General features: G+C 42.2%; 1 protein-coding gene across 4 annotated transcripts in view; it reads left to right on the top strand.

The window, feature by feature from the left end:
- Positions 1-17,714, top strand: part of NFATC1 (nuclear factor of activated T cells 1) — a 110,330-nt gene extending 92,616 nt beyond the window's left edge. For 3 of the 4 annotated variants that reach the window (XM_036378803.1, XM_036378805.1, XM_036378804.1), the window contains exon 10: positions 15,195-17,714. In XM_036378803.1, coding sequence (XP_036234696.1) covers positions 15,195-15,244 — 50 coding nt within the window. In that variant the 3' untranslated portion in view covers positions 15,245-17,714. The remainder of the gene's footprint in view (positions 1-15,194) is intronic. The other variant, XM_036378807.1, reaches the window with a different exon arrangement.
- Positions 17,715-18,626: the final 912 nt, after the last annotated feature.

Genomic DNA, 18,626 nt, shown 5'->3' with positions numbered 1-18,626 from the left:
AATAGGAGAACACATCTACCTGCCTCTTTAGCATATCAACTTTAAAACATTTCAAATGATCTTTTGGGAATAATGAAGAAAATAGAGTTTACAATACAGTGACTGGTATTTTTTTCCTGCCAAGCCATCAGCCCAGTACATTGCATATTTGTAGACTACCTTTGCAGATGTCTGTCTGTGTTTAATAAGAATTTGATGCAAAGCTCGTTGAAGCAAGTAGGAATTCTTCAGTTGTCTCCTGTGCTCTTTGGATCAGGCTCCAATTCACAATCATGATAACCTTCACTTAATAATATTTTAAAAACTCCTATGTTGAAAATAAATAACGCATGAAAATCTCTAATATTGTGTGAATATTTCAGGACCCAAAACTTGATGCAGACACAAGTTTTAGCTCCAGAGTAACTGTAGAATTGCATTAATAAGTTAAGTTTAATGGCACATACAATAACCTGAAATGCTGCCTATATTTCACTGACTGGCAGTGCTTCAAGCACACTCACTTTGGTTCTTTGGGTGCGCTGATATTTAAAGCAATGTTTGTATTGGTTGCAAGGAATCTCAAGGAGATCTCAGCATGTTCTTGCACACTGAATGGTATGTAAGTGTATTTTGTGTGAGTGAGCCATGTCTGTTTCTGTCATCCTTTACGCCAGTTGGACAGAGACATTCTTCTAGAGTAGTCCTCATACCAATGTATAAGGTTCCTTTTTGGAAGTCTCTTGAGCGGCTGTACTCATTCATGTGGTCTGTAATGAGACAATAACAACACTGCACCATGTGTTCTCCATGGAAAACAATGTCATTTCAACAATTTTCCATTTTCTCTGATGTTTTTCTCTAAAGAGGGGACCTTCTGTATGTGTACAAAGATTTCTGTTGCAGCTCTCCATAGATAGCCACGCCAAAGAGAAAGCATGAAAACTTCTAAGGCAGGGCATTCATCCTGACTTATCTGGCCCTCAGAGGCATTAGCTAATCGAGGCATGATACTCCATACAATAGGACAAGTGCTGTAAAGCTACATCTGTTATCCCAGCAAACATGGAGACTTGTCATTCCCATGGCCATTTTACAGGATTTGTTTGCCTCTGACAACAGCATCCACAGCCTGTGGTGCTATCAGCTCCAACAATTAATCTGATGCTGGCTCTCTGTGTTATCATCTCCCTAATAAGTCTTTTTTTTCTTCTTTTTTTTTTTTTCGTTCCCACCCCATTTGTGAGAACTTCTCCCCTGGAGCTCTTCTCTATCAGGCCCCTGCAGCTGCTGTTATTTTAGATATGGCAGGAAGTAGGTATCGGAAAACAGCAAGAGCTCACAGCGCTCAGAAAAATCTAGAAATTCCTCTGATTTACCCCAGGCTCTGGCTCCAATCAAAGCTGGTTGAAAAAAGAAAATGAAAAGCAAGAGGAGGGGAAGTTGGCGGGGAGAAAGGCCCAAGCAGACAACTGCATCTGGGCTGCGTGTGTACGGAAGGAGAGTTTCAGCCATCACCTCCTGCAGGGTACCGGGGGGATGCTCTATATGGCCATGTGGGATGGGAAGTGCTTGGCTGGGAGTAGCATTCTGTGGCAGAGCTGGGGCTGCCACCCTCTCCAAGAGCCAAGAAAAGCCTTTCTTGCTTCCCCAGGGACATGTGTTTCTCATCCCTTTTTCTTGTTCTCCCCCTTGCGTGTCCAGTGTGTGCCTGAAGCAGATCGGCTTCCCTAGCCCTCCAGCGGCTCCTGTAAATGCTTTTAGCAGCACTTACCAAGGGGCACCAGCCAAGGACACTGGTGGAAAGTCACTGGAGCAGGAAACTTACATCACTACTATTAGTATTAGTATTGTGATTATTATTATTAGAACCGCTTTTATTTTTATTTTAATTTTACAGCTCAGACAGGATACTTCTTAATCTGCTCAGCAAAGACATTTTTACTCACTCTGAGTACCTTTTAAATCAGGCTGACTTTGGAGATGACTTCTGAGAGGAAAGAAAAGAAAAGAAGAAAAAAAACTATAAAGAAAAACACCTCCAAATCGTTCATTCGGCAAGCAGTTTAGGGAAGACACCACCACCCCCATACACAAAATGCATGCAGAAAAATTACTACCTTTAGGACTGGTTTTAATAAATAAATTGTCCCCTTTGACAGAGCAGATAAGGAGGAAGATGTCCACCCACAGACACCTCACACTATTAGCAATCTAGTTAACATCTGTGAATGTTTTAGGGAAAGAAATTACACTTTGAGTCATTTCTTTTTTAATTACGGGCTCCAGATGAGATTTGTTAGAGCAGGGAAATGTATCCCATAGCGACTGATGTCAATAGCAAGCAGTCCCTAAAGCCAGCCAGGATTGGGAAAGCCATGCTGTTTGCTGCTCTTGGCACTGCTCCCTGCTTTCACAATGTCAAAGTTAGAACCGCCTTTATATGCACTTTCCATTTTTTTTTCCACAGTAGCTGTTGCCAGCAAGCTGTAAACTACCGTATATCACTCAGATTTAAGAACCTAAACTTTAAAACAAATTAAACTCTTGTTGACATTGTAGTAAAAATCAGAATCGAACTGACAGTTCAGTAAAACTGCACTTCAATTATTTTATGGATTTAAGATTGTTTTCTAGGATTCCCAGACTCCCAATACAGCAAAGTTATTTCCTCTTGGCAGATGTCTGGAAAAAAAAAAATCATTGAATGGATAAAATCATGTGGCAGACACCAGGTTGAAGCCTAAAGGGAGGAAATGGTGTCTCCCCAGCACCTGTAAATATTTGCTCTGTGTCTTGACCAGGAGAGCTTTTCGTCCATGCTTTGAAAAAAAATTTTCAAGGTTTTTATTTTGTAAGTTTTTAAGGAAATAGAATTTTCATCTGTCAAAACCTAGTTTCAGACTAGGTGTTTGTGTGGGTTTGAACGAGAACAGCAAAGACAGATCTGACCCACCCTTTAGAACCACATCCGATCGCAGGTAAATGCATGCAGCACACCAGTGGTCCGAGTCCCCAGCCTCTGCTTATCTTTCATTTTCCTACTTAGCAGTTAGTGTTGGGTATTCTTTTTATAATTCTCTCTTCTTTTTTTCCTATTCTGTAAAATGGAAACAAGGGTTTCCATCTGATTAATTGCCAGGTTTCCATTCTTTTTAATGTTTCCTCTCAAAACAGTTCGGAATGAAAGTATTTCAGAAATGTGTGTAGACGGAAGCTACAGGAGATAATAATTAGTTTCATGGAACTATGTTTTGCAAAAGGTGTGGTGCACCAGAAGGGCTGTTGTGTGGAGCAAACAACAATCCATTTGTGTGGCCTTTCATAAAAACCTTTGTTGCACTTTTTTCTTTTATCTCATCAGTGGAATGTCCTTGATGTTCCCAAATCTCCAGACTAAAAGCGCTTGGTTCACGGGGTCTTCATCTGACCCTTGCTGGGTTGCTCTTGTTGCAAGGATGCTTCTAAAGAGAGAGCCAGATGTTGCACATCTGCATGCCCACAGCTACATCCTGTGGTCTGCATGTCCTGGCTCAGCTCCCCAAGGAGCAGGGACCTGCCTGGCCCTTCAAGCAATGTGTCGTCGTGTGGATTTTCCAAAGCTGCTGTGTTAGCCTCCATGCATTTACCTCCTGCTCTGAATTAGCTGATTTGACCTGACTGAATCTCATGAAAGCAGCCAGTTTTCTTCATTGAAGCATTATTAAATTTTTAAAGCTCCTCTTGAATTACTGCTAAAGTTCTTCCACTCATTTTGTTGCCTGGAGCACCTCTCAAAAGTGCAGGCCAACTCCTGCTGGAGTTTGGATGTGCTGTGAGAACGCAGTCTGGGCAATGGAAGCACCCTGTCATTTCTCAGCTATTGAGAAGCAAGGGTTTTGAAATCCAGCTACTCAAAATGAGGTAGAAAAGAAGCCTGTTGCACATTGCAAGTGGCTGTTTGGAAAGTGTAATGCAACCATTTTGAATAAAATTTCAGGTCCTTAAGTGTGTTTGAGAGATGAGTGTTGTACACCTGCTCTCAAGTGCCTTTTTCCTAGTTCTCTAGTGCTGGCTGCAGGTTTACAGTGCTTCGTTCTTGGGGCAGAATAAATTTCCTCTCTAGTGGGGGGGCACTGAGCATCAGCAGGGTTCTTGTGTCAAGCACTGAGCTGAAGGGGGAAGATTTTATCTTCCCTGGGAGCCCAGCTGTGATTCTTGCTGAATTCTTGCAACTGCATGTTGTGATTTTACTGTTGACATTGCTCTGTCAGTCCAGCCAGAGCTTGAGCCATTCTGCAGCTAGGCACAGCATGTGGGAGAGGAGAAAGGAGCAAAAGACATTTTGTCATGTTTGCAGCTCTGTCACACTGGGACCATGTACAAATAGGAGTATTCTTCCAGTTGCTATAATCTGAGATACTTGCTGGAGGTGGTTTTAGCATCCAAGGGGTACTGGAATCCAGGAACAGTCTCGGTGCAGTTTTCACAGCCACATCTCCACACTAGGGACAGCATCCACTAACACCCTGGGGGTTTCCACATCATGGCCCAAGCTGCACTGGTATATCTCCAGTATAAGTGTGCTTAAATCAGCTTTTGGATCGAAGCTTCCCAGCCAAACTGGATGGGGGGGTTCATTATGAAAAGGTCTGTCCCTAGTTAGGGTGGTACAAAGCCAAAGCATGAGTGTCATTGAGCACTGCCAGTGCTCTTGTCCAAGGAGCCATGACAAAGACAACATGCACTCCTCTTTGAGGTGCAGTGTTCTCTAGCAACAGATGCTGCCGTGGTTGAAATGAAATCCTGTGGCATTACTTACAGCTCACATTATGGTGATGGCCAGGTCATCATGCCAAAAGCAAATTTATTGCGTGACAGCTTTTTATTGCATCCATTTTTTTGCCATCTCTTCGCAACCACCAGTTCAGATTGCCAGAGCCAGCCAGGTTCTTGCCCTCTGCTGAAGATTAGTAGCTGTGTTCCATTGCCTAAGGATTTCCCCCAGCTAGCATGACCTTTCCCAGCCTAATCCCCAGCAGGCTCATAGGTGGATTTCTTTTCCCTTATCAAACACACAAAAATTTTATTAGCCCCACCCTACCTTTCTCTTCCATTCAGCAGAATGTGGCCACTCACTGAGTCACTTCATGGTCATCCTTTTATCTGACTGAGCAAGCCCCCTGTGGATTAGGGGTTACCAAACAAGGCTCAGCCTTCACACGGGCAAGCCACAGATGCGTCCCCGCAGTGGCCGCCCGCCATAGGCACATTGGTTATGGCCTGCACGGTAGCATCCTCTTGTTGTCACTGCCCAGGTGCCCTCTTTGCTGGGTGATGTGAATAATGGCATTGATCTTTTATGTTTGGCATGCACTTCTCTGATGAAAAGGGCTATAAAGGAAAGAGGTGGTGGTGATGGTGATGATAGTAGGACAAGCTGGGTCGATTAGAAGAAAAAAAAATGTAAAAAGGCAACCAAACACTTCTTGCTCAGAAAAAGATCGTATAGACCCTGTTTTAACTTATCTCCAGGACACTTCCATTCTTGAGACCATGTTGCTCCTGCTCAAGTCCATCAGATTTTGAGGCTGGTTGAGTGGAAGAAGAGTGAAGTCTCTTGGCCGTTCTCTACCCATGGAAAGAAAAGGGCACTCAGCAAATACTGCTGTGTGACCTAAAATGTTTCTTTCTTGCCTCCATTTATTGTTTCTTTGCTTTACTTGCTATGCCCAGCTGCACACAAGCTGGTTTTTTATGAACAGCAGTGCAAGGTGGCTCATTTTGGAGGATTCCAGAGGATCACTACGGGCCACACTATTATTACATAAAGTCAATTAAAGAGCATACATGCACATCCAATTGATTTAATTTAGAACTAATGAAAGGTTCAGTAATGTGCAATTACAAGAAACTTAATGACCCCTTTATATTGAATGCAACTTCTGTGGCACCTAATATGCTTTGATGAATTGCTCATTATGTGCAATGTTAGAAAAGCTTCTAAAAAGATTAATAATTGTATAACCGATAGAGAAATTCAGTTTTCTTTTACTTTTTTTAAACTCTGAAATCAGTAAACCATAGAGATTATGGACCTTTTCTTGCTCCATTTTTTCGTCCTGTACCCCCAGAATTATTTTTTCTCTAAAGCTAACCTGTCACTTTTCCAGCACGCTGAGAAAAGCCCTTTCTTGTGTTATGTAGAAAGGTCTGGCCTAATGGCCGTGTGAGGTCTGAAGGGTTGGTGTCAGCTGCCCACAGAAAAGATGGATGGGATGCACATGCACATGGGATGCGCATGGGATGCTCCTTTGGCAGGGCATGAGTCTCTGAGTTGCAGCCTTCAGCATCGGACTCAGAGCTTTGTGATACCGTCCAGTACCACTCCCCCTCTCCCATTCACAGCTGGTGAACCTTAGAACCTGCCAGCCCTTGGGGCCATCAGGTGGGCTTTAACCTTGCTTTTCTAACCATAGGATACCTTGAGACCCTCATGTCACAAGTGTTATCAATGCTTCAGTTGCCAGCTAGTTGTGAGGTACAGCAAACCTTGGGAGATGGGATTAGGAAAATGAGAGTAAAAAGACAAAAAAGTGAAGTTTCATTTTGGTGACATTCAGAATTTAGCAATGCATGAATCATGAGTTCTGAATGCCGGGATCTGACAGTCCTGTTTCACTGTTGGGCACTAAATTGAAAAGGAGAACTCTTCACCAAGATCAATTTGCGTTACTGCATTGCTCGTGACAGGGGCAAATTCCTGTTGTCTGTGGCAAAGGGGTCCGTGGTTTCCTTACTCCTTCCAGACTGGCACCCGCAAAGCTTCCAGCAGTGCTGACCTCAGGTTTTGGCCACCTTAGGTAACATTTGTGTAGTGTATCTGTCACATGGAAATTTTGTGTAAAACATAAAATATGTCTGATTTGTTTCCCTTACAGATGCTCTTAGGAACGTAAACACATCATTTTGGTTAAAATGTGGTTTATTTGTTCATTGCCCAGCCTTACCCTCACACGTGTGCATATGTGTGTGTCAGAGGAAGCTTGCATCATACTGGGGCAGATCCTGCAGCCTCTGCACAGCCCAAATGCCCGTCTCCCCAGGCAAGGTTGGCCTCAGTGAGGGCTACCTGAAATTCCTCTTGAGTCTTTGATTCTTTGGTAAAAAGGGCAAATCAGATTGAGTGCAGCCATCCTCAGACTAAGAGTAAAAACAGGCTGAAGTTTAGACTCCAGTGTTTTGGAAATCACTGCAGCTCTGCTGATCCTTAAGCTAATTTCCAGCAGCCGGGGAATTCATCCCTAAGTGTTTGCAGAGCAAGAGACGCAGGGCGTTTCCAGAGCTGCATATGGGAGGGAAGGAAAAACTGAAACCCAGAAATTTTGGTGCGATAGGACGGGACTCATTTAGTCTGGGCACCTATTCAAGAGCCCCAGTTAAATTGCTGCCGCACAGTGCTGTCATCGCACTAGAAGGAACCTTTCCCATTAGCCATCCGCAGCACAGCCGTCCTGCAGACTTGGAGTTGTTAAACTAAAGAAGGCAGAGGGAAGAGCAGGTAGGAAATGGCTCCGTGGTAATGGCTGTCATGCACAACAATGCCTTCCATCGTGCCAAGCTGATGCTCTTATGGGAGGATCATGTTTTATTCAAACCTGCTACTTGTTCTCACTCACTTGCTCCACTGTCCTATTCTCTGTCTCCAAAAATAGCATGCCCTGTGGTAGTGGCTTATTATGATTAAACAGATAAAAATAAGTTTAAGGTTTAAACACATCCAGGACACCTGAGGTAACACAAGATCTGACTTCTTTGTGGAACATGTGAAGTTATATTTTCCACTGCTTCACAAGGCTTGTTTTGTTTGGTTTTTAATTCAGTAAGGTTTCATGTGATCTATAGTTTTGGATTACAGTCTGGCACCTCAGGAATTTATATCACTGTTTTCTGATGTTTTGCCTCACTCACAGAACAATGCTTACTAGCTTTGAAAAAATACTTTCTGTAAGAAAAACCATTTTTTTTCTGTGATTTGAGTAACAATTATATGTTGTTTGTTGCAGTTTTCATCTGTCAAAAAGTAGTGATGCTTATTAGTTGTGAGGAAGTAGGTACCCTGATAAAAACTGGAGAATTTTAGCCATGGGATGGTTTATACTAGGAACTTAATTTTTTTAGTCACTGTATATGCATCTATATTTAGCCATTTTTCTCTTAAAATAAAATCTCTACATGGAGATAAGAAAAAAACTTTCCTTCTGTATTTTGGCTTCCTCTGCATTCATTTGCAACTTTGAATTCCTCTTCAGTGATTCTAATATGTGTCATTTCATCTAAAAGAAGGGCGTACAAGAGCACAGAAGCCTGATGGAGCAAGATATGGCATCACTCCTGGTGGAAAAAATCTGAGGGCAACAATTATAGGCAGCAAAGTGAATGCCATACTACAAAGCATTACTACAGGTAGCGTGGTGTCAGCATCGAACTCATAGTCACTCCAGAGCTGTATGTCCCCAGCTCTCTTCCTGTCCTGAGTAGTGACAGCAGAAATTCAGAGCACTTGTGGGTACATCCACGCTGTTTAATGAGCTGTGTGGAGAGAACCCTGACCTGAGTAATTGTATCCAGTCACTGTAATTGTACCCATGTAAGGCTTCACCTGAGCTAGTGAGTTCTGCCAGGAGAAAAAAAACAATGAGCCAAACCAAGGCAGTTTTGCTTTCAGTACTGCTACTTGTTTCTGGTGGTGGCTCAGACCTTCCACAGAGCTTCTGGAGGCTGTGACACAGAAGCTGTGCAGTCTGACCAGTATCAAACACCATCCAAATAAGGTTTCCAGTCATGGCATTGTACTGCTTGGGCAGCCACACCCATCAGAAAGATGAAGCACTATTGTCCAGACATGGCAGAATCAGAGTGCGATTTACCACATGTTTTCCACACACGTAGCTTGAAAGGTGCAGCTGGTATTACTTGTGTTTTCCATGCCATGTGAGCCAGTCAGAGCAGGTTGTGTTGGTTCATTTTCATCAAGAGAGCATTTATGGCATCTCAGCCTCTTGTCTTCAGTTCTGCTCCATGTTAGCAGCAGTGGTCCCCAGCAGACACAGGTGGACATGAAGTAATGAACAAGGGTTGGCTAGCCAGCTGTGGATAGAAACTTCATGTGACCCTGCATGCCTGGATGTCTTGGGACATGCCATGTGGCACTTTCTATTGATGAGGAAACCAAAAACCATCCTGAAGGAGCTGAGTTGATGCCATTGCTATTTACAGGACAACACGGGCATGTGAATCACAAGTTGTCAGCTCAGTGCAAAGCATCTGAGTGTCCTTTTGCCTAAACTCTTACCTCACCTCTCTGTGAATTAAAAAAGAGTGAAGTGAACCTCCCTTTTGAAAGAGAAGAGTGCATCATAAAAGACCACAACAGTAAATACAACCTTACTCAGTCTCCTTCTGCAGGCCTTTCTGGGCTCCTGCTGACATGGATTGAAGTCATGGGAACATTGGTCTTTGGCTTCCCCATGTGTGACAAGACAACAACTTCACCTAGCCAGAAACCCGAGATTTAATGGGAATGGGATATGTTTTCAAACTGATACCATTCACCCACAAAACTATAGACACAGCCTTTCATAATTGTGAGCTTGACCATGGCTCTCAGCTCACTTCCCATTTTTTCAGGCTCTTGGGGGATATTCACCTTTAGGAGTATGAAGTCTTCTATACTCTCTTATTTGTATCCCCAAAAAGCTCCCCAGTTGAGGAAACCCTGTGCATGTGCCCTCTCCTAACTCCCTGCACCACTGACCTTGCAGCTTCTTTGCTTTGAGCAGGATCAGTATCTGAGCTGTAAGGCAGATCTTTGTCTCAGAAGAACAGGTGTTTTATTAAAACAGAAGGCCACATTTTAATCCACAATAGTAGTCTGCAAGGAAAGCAGAAATCTGCAGAAATTCAAAGTCTTGCCAGTTGATGGAATCCATGTACAGCCACCAAATGTTAAAAATACTACATTTCCTATGAAGTTCACATCTATATATGGAACCCACATTTGTACAGATATATCTGGTTGTCCTGTTCCGTGCAGGAACCCAAACTGGTGCATCAGTAAGACACTGATTTTGCTAATTAGTAAAGCAGAAATTTCCATTGCAAGGGCATTTCAAAGCAAAATTAAATATAAGAGGAAAAAAACTCCTTATTAAACTAAAATGTGGGGTAACAGCTCACCACATCCTGCTACTATGGCATCTGCTGTTTAGCAAAGGAAAGGTTCCTCTTTCAGAAGCCTTGACAGGTAGAGAGGTCACGTGTTACCTGCATTTCTCAGCGTTATTATTTTTTGACTTTTCTGTCAGTGGAAAAGCTGAACATGACAATGGAAAATATCAGTTGAGAGAAGGCATTGTGGGGAACTGTAGGTGTTAACTATGAAAGCAACAGTGGCCTACCCCCCAAGGCCAGCAGAAAAACAGTGAAAAAAATCTGATGACAAAGGCACTGTAAATCATAGTACTCAGCTGTTTGGTCTGATAGGGATCAACCTGGTGCTTTAAGGGAAGTGCTATGCTACTCTAGGCATTGAAGGTTAAACATCTTGCATGCTATCCCAGATCTGCTGCTAATCTGTATGTAGGGCCTACAACAAGCTGGGTAATCATTTGTGTCTCATCTGTCCTGCTTATAAAATGAGTCTTTGTTAGTACTCAGGTCATGTTGTTTTAAAAATTAGTGTAAAGCCATTGGAACCTTTCTTAGAAGAATGTTGTGCTTATTCAAAACCCAGCTACTCCTGGAATGGTACTGCAGACATGGATGGATGTGTATCCAAGAAGCTGCGGAATCAAAGACCAGCATTTGCTTTAGGAATGAAACTCAAACCTGGGCCAAAATACTGCTTGCACTGAATATTGCTGTTCTGTGGAACATGCACAATCCTCCTGTAATAATAGCAGGTTTGTAAGTCAAAACTTGAGCATTCAAGACTGCAACCAGCTGATTCTCCTTAATTATATAATAAATATATTGTTACAAATGTGAGAACCAAGAGAAAAGTGTCAATTACTTTATCTGCATGATCAGATTTTGCCTCTCTGGGAAGTTCTGCAGTAGTCCTATAGGACCAAGTGGAGCTCTGAGGCTACCAAAGGGATAGATGGCAAAGAGATAGTGAACAGGGAAGACTCAGCTCATTTACTTGAAACATGAATTAAATTTACAAGAAACAAATTTAAAACAGGAAAAAACCCAAACTTTTTCCACCCTCACATATGTACACTGTGGAACCCATTGCTGCAAGAAACTGTGAAGGCCAAAACAGGTTCAGAAGGTTACTAGAAAACTTCATGGAAGAAAGTTCATCAAAGTCCATTGGAAGCAAGGGTGTAGACCTCTGGCTCACTGTGGCAGCAGCTCAGTAGCCACAGAGAGCAGCAGGCACAGACTTTCCCAGGATTTTCCTGGGGAAGGCTGTGAGAAAGCTCAGAGAAAATAATGAGTAATGTGTTATGGAGAGATGCTTACCAAAGGGTGATTTCTTAATTGGACACTGGATGGTGTTTGGATGGATTGACCAATTAGGTCAAAGCTGTATCAGACTGTCTGTAAGGGTTACGAGCTTCTTAATAAATATAGTATAGTATGAGATAGAGAATAAAGCAATGGATCAGCCTTCTGCAATCATGGAGTCAGTGCTAATTATTACCCAGCTGGGGGCCTGCAGCGACAGCTCACGAAGTTCTCCAGCAGAGCAAAGATGAACTAGAGACAGCCCCACTGGAGCTGTGCTGGTTCTTATGCTCTTTCCCAATGAACTGACAGTAGTGGTGGTTGTAACACTGGTATGGATGGACACACAGGATACTTCAGCAGAATCATATTTCAGTAACAGAGGTTTGATTTGCTGTTGGGAAGGACAGTCTTGGGTCAGCCTACAACAAGAATATTGATGTTTTCTTGCCAAACGAAAGAAAAATCAGTTTGGGGTCAAGAAAAACATTCCAAGATACTCCATTTGATGCAAAATAAAATATTTCCGAGCATGCAACAGAAATGTTAACATGTTTTGGAGTATTAAAAGGAAGTAAATTTTCCAGAAATCAGAAAAAATGTGGAGAGTCCTTATGGGAGTGCTGGACGATGCAGTTGGGGGTAGTGGGGATCATCCTTCTAGCAAACCTAGCACACTTCACCTGCGCTTGCCTCCTGGTTTTCCCCCATTTCCACCCACCAGAGGGTTTTCCTTGCAGCCTCAGGTGTCTGGGTGGGCAGTGAGGGAAAGCCCGCTCGAATCACACTTCCCCTTTCATCTCTGCTAGCTGGCTGCTGCTGCAAGGTCAGCTGTGCTGCCACGTATTCCCCCACTTGGGCCTTTTGCATGCACCCTTGTCCCTCTCTGCAGGTTTTTTCCATTGCATTGTTGGGAATATTTTGCATTTTTGACACTGCAGTGGGTCTTTACAAACAGCAAGTGAAACAGCAAGTGAAATAGTGAAATAAAATGAGCTGTATCTGAGCCATGCTGTCCACAGACAACTGTGGAGGAGAGAGATATTGAGTGTCCTCTTGGTGGTCTTGGCCCTCTTTGATTGTGATGTCTGGTGGCAATGGATGCACTTGGGTTGAAGTTCCCAAGTCTGTCTCCCAAGTCTGTGGTGACAGTCTAGTGACTGTTGTTGAACAGCTGCCAGATGTTGTTGCAGGAGGACACCAGGCTTACTCATCAAGGTAGCAGAAGTCCATCTCTCTTAAGAAAGTAATATAAAATAAAAACAAGCAATAAACTGTTGTGAGTCAGTAACAGAATATGAGTGATTTCAACTGAGGACAAATTGATTTGGGTGCTGAAAGATGGAGAGAGTGTGACTCAAGGAGCACTGTGGTCTCATGGCCTGAGCCAAGGCAGGTGGGCTCCTAGATAAAAGGAAAAGTTGTGTCATATCTGGAGTAAGACGTGTCCTGCAGCACTCGAGTGACAGAGGGTCAGCTGAAGGCACCTGGAGTGACAGGAAGGGGCAGCCTCTTGAGTGCCTACGCTGGTTTTGGAGTTGGACCTTCGCTCATGTCATCAAGTTGCTTCCAAAATACCTTGGCTACATGCTTTAATAGGGGAAAGCATGAGCTGGCAGGCTGAGGCTGTTGCTTTTGAAAGTTTTACTGAAAGAAGCAAGAGTAACTCAGCAAGTGCTACAGCATTAGTCAGAGATTTGAGATGCCTTGGTGCTAATCCTGATTGAGATGGGGTGGCCCTTCACATTTCCACCTCTCTGTCCCCATGAAATACCAGTGATGTTTATGTTCACATTTTACAGAAGCACTGTGAATATTCATTATTTAATATTTCTACGCAGTAAGTAACTGTACAAAGTGAGGATAGCCCTGACTAGTGTCTTTATTTGATTCAACAGAAGCTTTGAGGGAAAGTTAGCAAAACTATGATGCTGCCTGGTCGGTAGGAGGATTTGTTTTCACTGTCACATAAAACACAAAAGTATTGCTGTGTGGTTTTGCTGCAGACCTGAGAGTGCCATGAGAAGTTTATCACAGAAGCGATCATGGCAGAATTCCACAGAAGTTGAATGCTGTTTGCATGCAAGGCAGAAACTCAGTCCCTAAAGCTCTCTGGAGTATGGCTACGTGTAAATGGGGCGGCACTTCTGGCTGGGGTTGGATGCGTGAAGAGCAGTCTTTGCCTCAGTGCAGGGCTTGCCACTTGAATTTGTTTCTGCTCTTTGGTCATATTAAAGATGAACTCCACAGCACTCTCAAGGGGAACTGCTTTGTCTTTTCACAGCTCATTTCCATACTTCTTAGTTTGCTGCTGTAAATAGACAGTTACAAATGCAACTGATATTTCCTCTCTGAAGTATGGCATGTGTATCCATTGGTAGAACTGGTTTTGGTGGCCAGGACCTGTGACACAAATCCTGACTGATTCATGTGCTGCAATTACTAAGTGGGCAATAGGTCTGCAGGAAAAAAAAAAAAAAAAACAAGCCATAAAAACCAACACCAAACGTACCCAACTAATTGCTTCAGGAAGCTGGTTTTACATAGACTTGGTCTTTTCCAGTAAACACATGAAGTTATCTGAATTACTGTGAAGAGCAGCCCACAAGGAAAGGAAAATGCAGGATTTCCGTGGTGCTTCCATGACGTGGGCACTTGTTTCCTAGTCCTGGCATGTTAGAGAAGCTCAGAAGCAGTGATAGTCCTCTTGATGGCATTTTGTCTATCTCCATGTAAATCAGGTGGTGGCAGTTGCTGTAGGGAGGTGGAGTGGAAATAAAAGGGATGTTGTGTCAATGACCTTTGCCAGGTTCAGTAATTTCCTGTCCATCTGCCAAAAATCACATGGACATAATTGGAGTGTGGGAAACTGTATTGCTTGATGATCTTCAGGGGAGGGGGGAAAGCAAGAAAGAAGACTCATGAATAAAGAAAACAACTCTTTATCAGTGGAGATGCAGTCTGGCTGGCTGATGGTGAGATAGCAGACCTTGTTTATTCTCTCCTCTGACTCTTGCCAGGAGAGTTTTTTTAACTTGTTTGTCCCTCTCATTTGTTTGTGTAGATAGAAGTAAAGAGTGCATGTCCACATGCATTGATCACCATTATGGGAGGCTATATATTTAAATATGTTACCAGCTCTAGGTAATGGGCACGCATGCAGCAGCTTCCTCTCTTTTTTTTTTTTTTCCCTAATATCAACCCACAGTGGAAAAAACCAGCATGTGAAGTTTTATTCTATCTAGGCATTGCAGCTGCACATATCCAGGTTCAGTGACTGGCAGCTTGCTGCCACCAGTACCTACCATGGCTAACATACTTTCCAAGCAGCTCTTTTTGTGGAAGGAGTAGATTATTCTAGGATCTCCTATGGTCCTGGCTTTGCATTTCTGAGGCAGTTCTAGAGGAAATGAAATGTTTTATCTGTAACCAATTTGAAATGTTAAGTATGTTTGATGCAATCAAAGGTCCAGGATGCTGCTGGTTTTGTGATGCCTGGTTTTACACATATTTAGCATGTTAATAACCTTGGTTAATCCTGCTGGGTTTGCACTGTGATCAGCCTGTACAAGCTACCTGGTGATGTCACACTTACTGTTCAGAGTTGTACTGGAGCTCTCAATGAATGAGTGCGAGTTCAGGGGGTTTGTGGACTGAGGACAGCTGCCTGCAGCAGCAGGATGCTAATCGATTTCTTTTCTTGTCTTCTTTCTTTGCAGTAAATGAAATTATAAGGAATGACCTTTCCAGTACCAATGTCCACTCATAGCTTTCAATGTGGGCGGGTATGAAATCCACACTTTTGACTTGGCTGGCACATCACCTTGAGTCGGGAGAAACCGAATGAACTGAAGACGTTGCCTGGTACCACTCTGATCTTCCACCTTAATGAATGTCAGGAACTGAAGATTTACCTCTTGCTTACAGAGAAGTAGCTCCTCAACTTCAACTGATGAAACAGCTTTTTTTAAAGAAAATCATCTCAAAAGAGAAAAGAAGGAGTATGCTCCAAGATGGCGCATTTCATGGGACAAAACTAGGAAACTCAGCAAAATCTGAGCGCTTCTTCCCATTGCTGATCCTTTTGGCATGGCACCGCTGGAATACAGCCCTGGAAGTGCCTTATTTTACCAGGTTGTGGCATCAGGGCATTTTTAATAAGCTTTGAATTTCCTACCATTAAAAGTGTTGGTAGGTGCAGAAACTCTAGAGCTTGAATTCTGGAGAATAATACTGGAAAAAAGCATAGGACTCTGCAGCAGAGTAGGGAGAGCAATCCCAACTCCAGTAAGACACGTTTATGAATTCCAGAATTTCCTCAGCTTTTCCTCTGCTGTAATGTACAGCCTATTGCCTTATTCTCAGTGCATTTCAAAAGCCTCCTGATTCATCATCATCTCAGCTTTCTTTTTGCATATTGCCTTCATTACGTGCTAATGAATCATAGGGTTGGTAGTAGTAGTAGCATGGTAAGATTCTGATTTTGATCCAGCTTCTGTCATAGCACAAGTGAGTTGAATAGCACAAAATAAAAAAGGTTGATGGACAAAAAATTGAAATCTATCTTTTACACGATAGATGAATGTGTATGCATGTACATACATACTAGTATATATGCATATATTTATATATGACAAGTAATATAGATGATTGCCTAGTAAGGGCACTGAATTTAGCAATAATTTCAATTTCTGAGAATGCATTTCAAATCCACAGCAAATATTTCAGCTATTTCTTTTGAGGGTTTGTTGCACCTAAAGCAGGTATGCATTTTCTTTCCTCACACAGTTAAGCAAGCACTTTAGATAGGCAAGAAGGATGCATATAAGATACATGTTATTTACCAAATGTCAGAATATGAGTAATAGTAACTGTAAATACCATTATGGAAGAGTGTAAAATATTTGTTGTTATAATATTATTATTCCGCAGAAGCCTTATAACTCTGTGCTACGTGTATGGAAAAGGATGTTACCAAAACCCCACCTTGGTTTCACATGCGGCGCTGTATAGTGTGTTTTCAGATTAGCTAACGTTCCTGGACTTACAGGTAGGCATGTAGTGTAGCCTTCAACATTGTATTTTTTACAATCAACAGCTTATTATATAAGTAGCAACGACCTATTGCTTCACATAACCAAAAAAAATTAAAAAATAAAAACAAAACTAAAATAAAATAGCATGATTAAATTAAAAATGTTTAACATTAATATTGTGCCTTAGGAATCTGTGCCCCCTCCTGGAAACACACCCGAACTACACCCCCGAACTGGGGTGGCTCCCTAACCCCGATGCAGGTTTCACAAAAAGGTGAAATCCAACTAAGTGTTTTAAAACATTCTTCTGTATAATTATGTCTTACTTTCTTAAGGAAAAAAAAATGAAAGCCATATTTGTCACATTTGCACATTACTGTGAAGACATGAGAATATAATATGGCTCTGTGTACATAGTATGCTGTTACTGGTCCTTAAACAGTCTGTTATTCCTCACCTGTTTAATCCCAATTATTTACCCTGTATTTAGCCTTGTAGACATTGCATGAAACTTTTCTTATAGACTGCCATATGAAAAGTTAAAAAGCTCGACAGATGTCAGCTTGACTTGTAGCTAGAAAATAGAACTAATAAAGCAAAATGTTTTGATGGAAGCTAGTCTTAGAGTGGTTCATTTTATGTTATCTTGAAAAATATTCTCATATAAAATAGCATTTTTAAATTATATACATATATCTCTTCATCTCTTCTATATGAAGCTGCTTGCATCCTGCTAATATAACCATCTTATTATGGAAGCAAAGTCTCCTGTCAACAGACTCCTCTTCATTTCCCCACTGCATTTAAAGACATTGCTCCCAAGAAGAGGAAATGATATATTATATAGTCCTCAGATTTTATTCTCTCATAATTTCAGAAATGTCAATAAACTGTGCATGGAGGAATCTCTGATTATGCCAAAGCATTTTTTTTATTCATATACTAAATATCTTGGGTGAGGCTTTAATCGTGCAGGACAATGCACACATACACACAGAGGCACTTTTCAGCAGTAATTTTAGCAAAGTTTTGGAATGTATGGTTTGGCTATGTTGCAGTTCCTTCATTCTGATTTTTATTTTCCTCTTTAAGCTATTTCGGGAAAAAAAAAACACCCCGACCTGTTACTTTTAAGCCTGGATAATGGAAGATTATGCATCTGTTGTATATGTATTCATAAAATAAAAATGAAAGCAGAAATATTTCCTGTATGAGACTGCTATCTTGTTTCTGTACATGAGTTACGGTTGTTGCTGTCAGTTTAGGAAAATTATTTTCACCAAACTTTTTGAAAACAAAGCAAAACCAAGAAGCCACAACACTTGGCTGAACTTGGAGCGTAGGTATGTTCAAAAATAGGTACGTTCAAAAATGCCTTTGCCAGGGATTATTCTGACTATTCAAAAGAGCCCTTTGGCTGAGTTTGAAGTGGTGAAACAAGCTACCTTACTGATCACACAATAAAGTACGTGGCATCTTGGACAACAGTTTCTTTTGCCCTCCCTGGAACCATTTCTGAAACGCCTGGGTTGCTAAGAGTAGGCTTAGGATCTGTGGCATTCAGTGCAGTAGATAGAAGAAACATTTTTGTTAGGCTGAGGGCTTTGGTAGCCCTGAGAGAGAAGGGCTGGCCATGGGCTGGCAGGAGGAGATCTCTGGCCACCAGCTGCCTATGGTGTGATCAAGGGATCTGCTCTGTATGATGTGTCCTAGCCCTGAACCTCCTCACTGCTCTGCCCCAGAGGTGAAGGGGCAACAGGAGGTTGTCAGCTTAGTCAAAGCTGGGCTGAACACAGGTCTGGGCTTCCATCAGCTCATCAGGTGGCACCTCTGTATGTACCAACATCTGACACCTGATGGGCCATGAAATGCTGAGAAAACCTCAGCTGCTTCAATTCTTCAGGACCAAAGGCAAGTTGGAAATTATACATGATGCCTACCACAGTAGTCTGGGTCTACATAAGCACTTAAAAACTATTCAAAAATTCCTCGAGGAGAAGGAGGCACAAATATGCATTGAAGTCTTTGTTGAAAGATCTTTCTCTGCCTTGGGTTTCGCTTCCTGTAAGTATGAAGTGTCAGTCCCTGCTTAGTCCATCACACCCAGCTTCCGTG

Source organism: Molothrus ater, chromosome 1 (assembly GCF_012460135.2).
Source record: "Molothrus ater isolate BHLD 08-10-18 breed brown headed cowbird chromosome 1, BPBGC_Mater_1.1, whole genome shotgun sequence".
Lineage (NCBI taxonomy): Eukaryota > Metazoa > Chordata > Aves > Passeriformes > Icteridae > Molothrus > Molothrus ater.
This window is presented reverse-complemented; position numbering and strand designations above follow the sequence as displayed.